This window comes from Coccinella septempunctata, chromosome 3, assembly GCF_907165205.1.
Source record: "Coccinella septempunctata chromosome 3, icCocSept1.1, whole genome shotgun sequence".
NCBI lineage: Eukaryota > Metazoa > Arthropoda > Insecta > Coleoptera > Coccinellidae > Coccinella > Coccinella septempunctata.
The window spans coordinates 3,892,093-3,904,388 of record NC_058191.1 but is presented as its reverse complement, the minus strand read 5'-3'; the positions used below and the strand labels follow the sequence as shown (position 1 = coordinate 3,904,388).

The window sequence follows — 12,296 nt, the reverse complement described above, 5'->3', positions numbered from 1 at the left end:
CATTCATCTCTCGAGATTTTGGATAACATTTCTACTTAGGGATGAGAAGAAATAATTGAAACAGTTCACGTCTGAATTCGAATTATGGTATTACCACACATCGAGAAATTCAATACTTCATTTTTGTACATATTGTTCAGGAATAGGGGTACCATGTATTGATTTAACGTGCGATCAAAAAAATATTCGTCGTCATGTAAGCTATGGGATTTGAAACGTCCCTATTCTGTGTTTAAATGAATAATAATGAAATTAATCGATGATTATTTGAATGTGTTGTACAATAAAATTATTCTTTATATTTTCTCGTATAATGCGCCGTTTTCGAGTAATTTGATGTTCAAAAATCAAAAAGTAGATATCTGTGAAATTGGAAAATTGGGTACTTGGGCTGAATACAACTCTGTTTAAGAGATCCATACATGTGTAATGTCACAGATTTACGGCCGTTTTCAATAACCTATCCAAGATAAGGGATAGATCGCTATCTGCAGTTTGTCTGCCTATCTATCCTTGTAGTTATCCATCTATGGTTTGCATTTCACAATTATGGTTTGACGTTATCTATCTCCATTGGCGGCGATTAGGGGGGGCCAGGGGGGGCGGTTGCCCCCTCACTTTCTGGGGAATACACACACATGTGTAATATCTTTGGTTGAACCTGAACCTAGTGCTAATGGGTCCAGTGAGAATGTATTGCCTGTATGCACGCCTACAACGTCTAATAGTCCTCATCAACCTAAATTCGAACCTAGAGATCCAATTTTATAAAAGTTTTTTAACAAAGGTTCTTTCCAACCTTCTCTGGATAAATACCAAGAAACAAAGGGAAGAAAGTTTAGAAAAATGTGTTATACAGATTACAATTGCTAGGTACTGATAAAGCTTTTTGCTTCCCATGTCGTTTGTTCGGTTCAACAGGTTGTTATGATAAGACATTTATATCTAAGGGGTTTAAAAACTGAGAAATTAGTGCAGATGTAAAAGTTTGCGAGTTTTTCAATAATTTCTGACACAAGGACTGGTGGAGATGCTCACGGATTGATCACTTGTATTACCAAGTTTGAGTTCATTTTTGTATTGAACGCTATGAAGCACTTTTTTGAAAAAACTAACATTCTTTCAAGGTATATACAGAATCATGATATATCCATTCATGAGGTAGTCCAGGTGGCCGATAGCGTAGTTATGTCCTTAAGTGGTTTGAGAAGAAGATTTCCAAAAGTTTTACTAAAGCAAAGCATTGCTTTGAAGAACCAACAGTGCAACGCAAAAGAAAACTTCCACAAAAAATAGGAGGAGGAGATGTTCATCCTGAATATAATTCACCTGAGACCTACTTTTTAAAAGCATTTTATTACTCTCTGATAGATACACTCCGGTCAGGGAGAACATCAAATCACGATTTGAGAAAAACCAGTTAGCTCTACTTTGCAACATGGAACTACTGCTGACGGCTTCGATGAAAAATAACACAGTTTGTAACGACCGCATCAAAGAAGCGTGTTCTGCTGTGAGTTCCGCGTTTGGTTTGGTAAATGATACTTTAGCATCCGAAATCGATGTATTTTCAAGAAAACATCATGATTCAGACCAAATTGATCGTCATCTTGTGCCAAATTTGGTTTCACAATTCGAGTCAGAAAATGCCCACAACCAGTTTATGTATTCCCTAATTTGTTCAAGCTTCAGCATCTGTTTTTGACTATCCCCGTGTCCACTGCAGAACGATATTTCAGTGTCTTGAAGCGGATCAAAAATTATTTGAGGAATTCTATGCTTCAAGAACGCTTGTCACATTTTGCTATACTAGCCATTGAGAAAGATGCTGCTAAAAACATCGACTAAGAATAGAACGATGCGTAGAAATATATGCCAGGCGGAAATCAAGACATCTAGCTTTATTTCAAAACAAAAACACCCATCGAGAAGACATATTTTTAATTTTTGTTCATTCCTACTCTACTTATTGTTCCTTTTTACCGAATCTCAGCTGATAAATTAATTAAGCAATTACGATTGCATTTAGTTTTTTCTCGAATTTGGAATTTTAAAAGGCTTGTAGGTGCAAAAAAATCAAACTAGCTTGAAGCAATTTCTTACAATACCATTTTCAGTTTTAGATTTCACCTTATAGCCCCCCCACTTCTTACGCCCAATCGCCGCCACTGTCTATCTCAAGGCAAGGATAGATAGGGATCTACTCAGCTCAGACCACAGAACACTTATATAAGACCTCACATCATTAATTCATTTCTAGCGTTTGAGATATTGGAGTGTATTAGAAACCAGAAAGTGTAAATATTTGAAGATTATGTATAAAAGGTTAATCGTTTGTGTATGACTACATACCCGTATGCACCGTTTCATTAAAGGAGCTTAATTCCTTAATGTCTTTTTTTCCATAGAGATTCTATGCTTAAACGTCTTTCAATGAAAGGTGAATACGGCAATAAATACATCACAATAATTGTTGGTTGAGATTCTCAACCACGCAATACTTGAAAATGAATTCCTCAACCGTAAGTACCTTCAAATAAAAGCGCCGTTGTTATCGATATTCATTTTTCATTAATTTCAAGTTCTGAAGGCAATGATTTTTTCAGCCTAAATCAAAACCAATTACTAAAAGAGAGGCCATGCGTTTGGTAGAATTTGTAGGAGCTGATGGGGTTATTACCAGCAGAGCTATTAGTGCTACCAACAATAAATTGAAAGAGGAGAGTTGGAGAAGATTGACCGAATCCTTCAACTCTTCGGTTTCAATTTTCCCACATTGCGCCCTCAAATATGGATTAATTAAATCCAATAATTCACTCACAGCACCTTTGCTCAGTTGAATTCTACATGTGAACTCGTAATCATTCAAAATAATCATGTAAGCAGCTCGTGCTTCATGAACTTTTTGTATTATGGTCTCTTCCGATTCACTTTCTTCATCGAACTCATCAATCATCTCTAATAATTCCATGTCGCTGTCGTCGTTACTCAAATAATCCATTTTTCAAAGTTAATTACAATTCAATTGTCAAGAAAACAGCACTGAAATGCACCCTGATAACAATTTCCAACTCTTATCTCTACCCCTTACTGCTCGAACTCGACAGATCAAAAAACTGAACTATCGGAGATACTTTTTTCAATCGATGGTTTACATCAAATTTTTTTCAAACGCAGGTAGGCGCATATATAATGAAAGTACCTATCTCTGGTTGTCTATCTAACCTCATTTCAGAGGAAGGGATAGATCGCTGGGGCCAGTAAGAATCCCTATCTGCAGATAGAATATTGAAACGTAAACAAGCACAAAAGGACAGATCGGTCTATCCCTAGTATCTATCCATCCACCGTTTCGATGGATAGATAGGTTATTGAAAACGGCCGTTAGTTAGTTATTCTGAAGGTAATTTTGTTTTTCCAGAGTTGGCACAGCTCGTTATAAAAACTTAAAATGGCTATACACATATACCTATATTTTTATCAGGGCTGAATAGGAAAAAATGCTATAGGAAAAAAGTGTTTCTTCTGACCTTAAGAATCTACTATTAAAATATTTGTACGAGTCAAAGACTCACCCTGTTTAGTTTTTCCCACGGTGGGTAACCTGTTGAACGTTTAGGTACAAGGAACGGATCATAGGATTGCTCCGAAAATTTGGATACTAGGATCTATGCTTCTGATCTAGCTGAATAAAATATTTTTAATGCTGCGACTTAGCCGCTTATGCGAAAATATACTATAAAAATCGTTATTTCAAATGTGACACCCCATTTATTATTACTCTTCGGCTTCCCTATCCTGATCTGAGTATTTATTTTGTCTAGTATTTCCCTATCCATATTTCTGGAGAAATTAACGATTTTCCACGAGAAATTGTCAAAGACCTGGATCCAATATTAAATGGGCATAGAAAAGACATTTCATATTTTAGGAAGATGAAATTTTGAAAAAATTTCCCTGAGATCCCGAGGATTAGTTTCGCGTAAAAAAGAACTTGGTTTTTGAAATATATGCTGTTTTGAACTTCTTCTTTCACTGAATACAAAAACGGCAAAAAGTTTTTCAAATGGATCAGCCTACTTCATCTCTGATATTGAATACTTGACTGAAGGTCATTCATACGGGGAATTGCGTTTGTTAGATAGAATAAGCAAGGCTTTCTGAGAACCCCAACTTTCATAGAAACCTCATTACCCTTATTCTTCTATAGGAATAGTTTCTTCCTACGTGAGCACTTAATTATTAAAAATCAAAAATTTTGGTGTACTGTGAACAGCTACAGTTTTGTCAGAAAGCATTATAGTAGTATGTGTATATTGTGAAGCACCATCAACATTGAAATATTGAAGAGATTTGGACAGAATTAAGGCCGCAGCTGGTTGCATGAATCTGTTGATCTGTAACTCAACAATGAATCGTATTCCACGACTTATATATTACCTTTATTTTCTTGTCGTGAACTACAGATCAACAGATTTATGCAACCGGTCCTTAGATGAAATAATGTTGATTTATATCTTTTTTCGGTTCCATATGAAATTATTTTTTTTTAGAAAATTTGGGGGCTTCTGTTGAATGATATAAAAATATAAATGCATAAATCCATATAAACCTCAAAGTACAAGTAAAAATATAGAAGATACTGTGATCTCAAAAGAATTGTAGATCCACACCAGAAACTATTGTAATAAACTCATTTTTTTGAGACTTATGTCACTTTAAAATCCAACCCATCTACAGAATAAAACTAACAACATTTCGAAACTATAAACTATCAAGTGAAACAAGAATCAATTTTCCAAATATTTATTGAGTAACAGCAACAATTGGTCGTACAGTAATTTCTTGGAATTTATGGCCCACATGAAATCCAAATGGTTGAAGGAAGGATAAGGGATTTTGAGCTTATCCTTCACATTCGGTAACTTTTCTGCCAACATATCTATATCCTGAAAAAAAAAAAAGATTGCTTAATTCGATCAATTTCAAGGTGCTTTTTATTATACTACTTTATTTGCATTTGGTTTCTTTTCATGCAGTCATGAGTCATGACCGAAAATATTTCATCAAGTGAAACACTTTTTTTTTGCTGCATAGGTCAAAACAACAAGAATTCTAAGGTATTCGTCGTCAGATACGCTGTATAGACTTTGGAAAATTTATCTTTTATATCTGAACTTAATTTGAAGATTAAAAGGATGTGAAATTGACATCAAATTCGAATATAAATGAGCTATTAAACAAACAAAAATACATCAGCTCGTTCTCGCAAAATACAAAACGATGAATTGATAGATTCAATTGACTTTGGATAGAGGCACAGACGCTCCTTTTAAGCAATATTCCCAGACCTACTTTGTTGGTATGTACCTACAGCGTTTCAGAATCCTAGCAGAAAGATAAAAAATATTATTTTATTATTTAAGGTTTTGGAACCTTAATCAGGCCTGTGACATGATACTGAGAAAATAAACTCTCTCACTTATTGTTGAGCAGCCCAAGAGGAAAATTTGGGACTTCCTCGAGCGTGTCAGATTACTGATTGCTGGGTGTGTTGGACGGATAAACCAAACCTGCCACTGCGACCAAGCGGTCTATTGTAGCACGTAGATCAAGATATCTCCCTCCAGTCCCATCCTGTCCAAAAAGGAGATGATGTAGGAGGTGGAGTGATTCTTGACTTCCTCTAGGATCATCTTCAGAGAACCAAATACTCCATGTCTGACCCTGTCTGCCGCCGGGCAGTCACAGAGGATGTGCTCAATCGTTTCGTCCTCTTCTAAGCAGAGTCTGCAGAGCGGATCATTGACGATGTTAAGCTTTTTGAGATGGGCTCTGGGTCTACAATGTCCTGTGAAAGTCGCCATTATAGATCTCAGATTTGTTCTAGAAAATCCTAGCCAACGACTGGTGTATGGGCTGATAGGCACTGAAATAGCCCTATGCGAGTGACGCAGTCCAGGACGGTTGCGCCAGTACTCCAGGACCTTTTGCCTTATCCAGCTGTTGTTCCGGTCCCTGATCAAGGAATTGGAAATTCCTATACTGGGTTCCGGGCCAATAAGCGTTGATGTTGCGCCTTCTCTGGCTAGAGCATCCGATACATCGTTGCCTCTGAAGCCAGAGTGTCCAGGTACCCAAACCAGTTGCAGTCTGTTTAAACTTCCCAATTTGGAGAGTTTAGATCTGCATTCAAATACCTGTGCCGAGTTGCATTTGTCTGCTGCGAGAGATCTAATCGCAGCTCGACTATCCGTTAGGATTTTTATTGACCTACCCGCCCAACCAATGTTGAGCAAATGGCTGGCGCATAGATCAATGGCGAAGATTTCTGCCTGAAATGCTGTCACCGACTTTCCCAGACTGGCACCGAGTTCGGTCAGCGGTCTACGACTGTAGACTCCGGCTCCAGATCCCTGACTGGTTCTGGAGCCATCAGTAAACCAGCAAGGGTGTCAGATTAATATAACGAGATATCTTGGACCCTGTAGAGTACCTCTACGAAAAATTAGACCTGTATATAGGAGGAATTGGCTAGGATAGCCTGTCAGAATAGTAAAAAAAAAACAAGCAGTGTACATACTCGAGCGTGTGAGATTAAGATGAATGTGGTTAATCATATGTTGAAAAGTATATATTTATGTACTTTCTTAATCTGACAATTTAAGCGTGACGAAAATATGTGGGACAGCGCCAAACTTGCAAAAAAAAACGTCACCTGTACTTACTTTTTCGACAGTAGTGGCTTTTTTCTTATTTTGATGCTAATGATGCAAGAATAATAGAAAAAATATAATTGTCAATTTCAGCAAGGACAAAAATAAAAATTTTCCATAAAGGTCACAAAAATGAGTACTTTCGAATTATCTCCTCTCTTGGGCTTCAAATCGTTTTCGCATTCATTTTAAAAGTTGTGGAGCATAACATTTTCTACAACTTTTGTCCGAAGCAATGTTTTCTACGTTAGAACGTTTTTGACTCTATATTGACCTTGCTCTTTCGCATGTATTACTAAGCTCCTCGCGCTCCTCATCCTCTAGCTCGAAAACTGTTTAGAGTATGTAAAATGGCATTCATTATGAATACAAACACGATTAGAGGTACATAGAAAAAAGATAATTAAAAAATTTCATTGTTATCATTTTCAAACTGTCAACTCCCCTTAATTAGCGTCAGATTAATGGGTGAACACGTCTGCAACACCGAGATCAACCATCAGTATAAAAATCTGACACGCTCTAGTATAGGTACACAAAAAACAATTTTTTTTTCATTCCAAAGATTCCCTGAGAGTTATGATTGTATCAGTAGAATTGTTAATAGAACTATGAGACTTCAATAGGGAGTTCCTCTCAACCGAACTAGGTCATCAAAATATCACCAAATAGAACAATGAATAAGGAACTTTGATTAATTTCATAACAAAACGTTTAGTAAACATCTCGTGGATGACGAAAATAAAGAAATTACGGTTTTGTCGTTTATTTATACTTTCCCGAAGTATTTTCCAAATGAAGCTACTGATTGATTTCATTGATCTATCGTCAGGAGAATTGAAAAAAATATTTAAAATGTGGCTCTCCAAAACTGGATAATTTTATGAAGATATTTATAAAAACCATCTGTCATAATTGAAATATATGTTTGAGATTTATTTGTGAAAATAATTAGTGACTGTTTTCACATAAAGTGTTTTTTGCAGCACGACATTCTTCAAATTTGGAGGAGTTACACAATTTCTTGCGGATTGGCGCTTCCAAGATTCCTGCAGTTCCTTAAAATCTCAAAAATATTAATACCAGACATCACCAGAAATTGGGTACACTGCCTCACTATGCTGATTCCAGATCTGCGTCATCCTAGACTGACGTGTGTGATGTAATGAAATAGGATAACTTTAAAAATCCGTTTGCTCTAATTTCCAATTCATTCCATAATTACAGAACACATTCAAAGCATTCAAAGCAAATGCAAATATGGTTTAAAGCTTCGCAACCAAACGAAAATTTTAGAAGCTGTGAATAATGAAGAAGAAGAACTTCCATGTTTCTTTGTTATACTTCAACATACTATTATGTCACATCAACACTTCTTTAAGTAATATAGTATTTCCTGTTTTTTTTTTTTTTAATTTGATCTGTTTTTTGTCCATGTCGAGCTCATCACTTGGGGATAATGAAGATTCAGACAGTAGCGAAGAAGCGGTTCCAAATTTCGAGGAAACTGAAGAGGAAAAGTCTTCTTCCTCATCGACCAAGTACTATGGCGATTCAATCGACTTCGACAGTTCTTCTATGAAATGTTTCAAGCAGATTGAACTATCGAGTAGTTCCATATTCAACAATCCCCTATACTACTTTCCCGAACTTGAAGATCCTGGCATATTCGAAGCTTACAGGTTTGAGCCACCCCTAGAAATAGACAACGACGTAGGAAGAGAAAGGTATCTGCGAATATGCAAGCAGCTAAATGTGGTTCCGCTGAAAAGAGTCTTAGCATCACTAGACCAGGAAGAACTCGACTTGAGGTACTACGGTTTGAGGCATAACGAATTCAGGGCAATTTTTCACGTTCTAGAGATGAATGCTTACGTGAAGATACTACTTTTGCAAGATTCTTACATGAACGAAGAAAGTGCTCATTTGTTGAGTAACATGATCAGTCATAACGAAAGTATATACAAGTTGGATATCAAACAATGCGATATTGGTGAGAAAGGAGCCCACGCCCTGAATGAGGGTCTTCAGACAACTTTAACATTGAAGGAATTGGATCTCAGTTACAATTCGATCGGTGATAAGGGTCTTCGAAGCCTAAGATCCACATTCAGGAACAATGAATCTTTGAAGAAGATCAACCTTGGACATAATAATTTAACATCAGCTTCCGCCAATGTCCTTCAACAATTTTTCACCGATCATGAAGTTATAGAGGATGTGAATTTGGAGTGGAATACATTGTGCAACGATGACGGTTTCAAGAAGATAGGTGCAGGTTTGAGGAGCAATTCCCGTTTGAAATCTTTGAATTTATCTTGGAACGCTCTAGAATCTATAGTAGTAGCCAAAGAACTGGGGAAATACATTCGGGAATCAACAACATTAGAATTTTTAGACTTGAGTAATAATAATTTCAAAGGACCGCCAGCAGGAGCATTGAGAGCCGCTATAACAGCAAATTTGACTCTGAAACACGTGAAGTTCGGAAATAACCCTTTGAGTGTGGAGGAAGTTGCAGCGTTTGGAACAGTTCTACTTCAAAGCGGCAACTTGGTAATACTCGATTTAGAAAATTTGTACTTCCCTAAATCATTCAATGCCAATTTAAAAAAGATAAAAAATTCTGGGAAGACTCTGATTTACGGTGGAGTTATCGGAAATTTCAGAGTGAAAGGTCCAAAGATGAAGGAAATTTTGCTCAAACGGTGTCATTTCTTAGGATTAGCACCGAAAAAGGCGAAAGCGAAACGAGATTTCGGACAAATCGCGCTAACTTTTCCGGAGGAAATCATGGAGAAAAATGATTTTGAAGTTTACATAAGGAAGAAGAAGAAAGGCAAAATGTTCGATTTGGATTTACTGGCTGGATTACAGAAAGCATTCGCTAGTGGAAAAACGAAAGTAGACACTAAGCTCCTTCTTGCCGATTACATGAAACTATATCCCGATACTGCTCTGCCACCACCGAAACCCAAGAAGGAGAAAAAAGGTAAAGGGGGTAAAGGAGGTAAAGGGGGAACTACAACCACTTCAACTACAGCAACATCAACGGAGACAGAATTAGCTGTATCCTTCAGTACACCGAATCAGTTAGACGCAGGCAGTGTATCTTCGAAATCAGATAAAAACGTGAATCGAGAGGATGAGAAGTCAGTAACTGAAATCAAACCTGAAGGTTCCATTTCGAAAAGTACTCAATCGGAAGAGAAGAAGATGAAAAGAGAAGGTAGTAAGGCGTCACAGGTTAAAAGTAATGTGAAGATAAGCGAAGAAGTCGAAGTGGTTGAAGTGTAAATTTTTTTTTCAATTATTCGATATTATTATATTTTTGCGCACATAAAATTTGTAAGTGGAATTTCTACATTTTTCGCAGTATATGTAGAGTAATTCATATTTTATATTTTTAAATGCCAAAAAGTTTACAGAGAGGCAACGGATGGAAACAGCAAAGAAGATGAAAATAAATAGAAAATATCATCGTACACTCATTGTGTAATTATTCATTTCATTTTTGAGAACAATTTTCACTACCCCACCAGACCTGGCACCGCGACCAAAGTGGTCTATTGTGGTACACAAACAAACTTGAAGTGCTAGACTTCCCCTCTTCTTGAGAAAAGAGATGGCACAGTGGGATGATTCATGAGCTTCTCTACTATATTCAGCTTGAGAGAGCCAAAGACTCTGTCTGCCACGATTGGTTTTAGGGATCTCTACCCAGTAGTTGATGTGTTTTTGGGGATACAGAGATGGACCTATGCTAGTGGCGCCGACCGGGTCGGCTAAGCCAATACTCAAGGACTCTCTCGAAATATGGAAGGAGCATTACTCTGAGGTCTTGAATCAAAGAACCGACTCAGATTTATCCATTTCAGACCGGCTCCCGGCGTATAGTCCGATGACATCGCTTGATGACGAAATCTCCATGTCGGAAATCATAGGTGCGATAAAAAAATATGAAAAATGATCAATGAAAGTCACCAGGTCTAGACGGCATTCCAGCGGAGGTATTCAAAGCCCTGGATTAAGACATTGTCAATAGTCTCCTAGCACTATTCCGCAAAATCTGGAAATAAGGAGATGTGCCACAAGACTTCAGAGACGCTTTAGTTATCAACCTCTATAAGAACAAAGGCGATACGTCAAATCGCTTGATGACGGAATCTCAATGTCGGAAATCATAAGTGCCATATGAAAAATAATAAGTCATCAGGTCTAGACGGCGTTCCAGCGGATATATTCAAAGCCCTGGATGAAGATATTGTCAATAATAGTCTCCTCACACCATTCCAAAAGATCTGGGAACAAGAAGATGTGCACCAAGACTTCATAGACGCTTTGTTATCAACCTCTATAAGAACAAAGGCGATACGTCAAATTGCAACACATACGGGGGCATATCGTTGCTTATTGTGGGCCGGTAAAGATTAGGCCTGCCGCAGACATGCAACTTTTCAGTTTTGCAACTGTTTAGTTGCAGAATTGAGCACAACGAATTTATATGGGGCCGCGCAGACATGCAACTGAAAAGTTGCAGCGATTGCCTTTGTGTGCGCCCTCGAACCGCTTGCAATCCAACTGTTGCGCAACTGAAAAGTTGCATGTCTGCGGCAGGCCTTATGGCTAATCATCTGATTCTACTTTTAGAAAAGCTATTACCTGAAACCCAGTGCGACCCAATCGAGGTACGGTGGACCTAATTTTTACACTGCCACAGCTGCAAGAGATGGCCCGTGAACAACAATCAAGGATCTATACAGCCTACATCGATTTAAGTAAGGCCTTCGACTCGGTGAATCGGAGAGCGCTATGGAGAATTATGGCCCGCCTTGGAGTACCCGAAAAATTCTTAGCAGTGTGCAAGATCCTCCATACCAACAATACCGCTAGAATACAGCATAATGGCTCTAGAACCGACCATTTCTTAACCAACTCTGGAATAAAACAAGGCTGCGTGTTAGCGCCTTTACTGTTCAATATTTTCGCCATAACTATCTCGATAACTGCTGATATAAGTATGCCTGTAAGAGGTGTTGGAATAAGATTCAGATTTGATGGAGGCCTATTTAACCTGAAGCGCCTCCGAGCAAAAACCCGTACAAAGTTTATCAGGGAACTTCAATATGCAGATGACTACGCCCTTATCGCTAGCAGCTCAGAGGATCTACAGATAATGTTGGACACCTATAAACATATATACGAAACTTTAGGCCTCAGACACAATATGGACAAAACCAAAATCCTGGTAAGGCCGCCAGAAAGCCTTCAAACAGATATCAGCCTAGAGAATGAAACTCTAGAACAGGTCGAGCAGTTCAAATACTTGGGAAGCTTCATGAATACTAGGGTTAACCTGGACACGGAAATAGACAACCGTATCGATTCGGCATCACGGGCATTCTGAAAGCTAAAGGACAGAGTGTTTCAAAATCACGACCTCAATCTGAAGACCAAGACGGCTGTTCTTTACGGAAGCGAAAGCTGGACGCCCTACAACAGTCGACATATTAAACAGCTTGAACAAACGCAACAACGTCATCTAAGACAAATAATGCACATCAGAAGGTTCCACAAAGG

General features: G+C 37.9%; 2 protein-coding genes across 2 annotated transcripts in view; one reads left to right on the top strand and one right to left on the bottom strand.

The window, feature by feature from the left end:
- Nucleotides 1-4,775: 4,775 nt before the first annotated feature.
- Nucleotides 4,776-12,296, bottom strand: part of LOC123309731 (lipase 1-like) — a 33,640-nt gene continuing 26,119 nt past the window's right edge. The window contains exon 8 of the mRNA XM_044892964.1: nt 4,776-4,949. Coding sequence (XP_044748899.1) covers nt 4,791-4,949 — 159 coding nt within the window. The 3' untranslated portion in view covers nt 4,776-4,790. The remainder of the gene's footprint in view (nt 4,950-12,296) is intronic.
- LOC123309730 lies at nt 7,977-10,074 on the top strand. The gene has a single exon (XM_044892963.1). It carries the CDS (start codon nt 8,025-8,027, stop codon nt 10,011-10,013), a length of 1,989 nt encoding a protein of 662 aa, XP_044748898.1. The 5' UTR covers nt 7,977-8,024; the 3' UTR covers nt 10,014-10,074.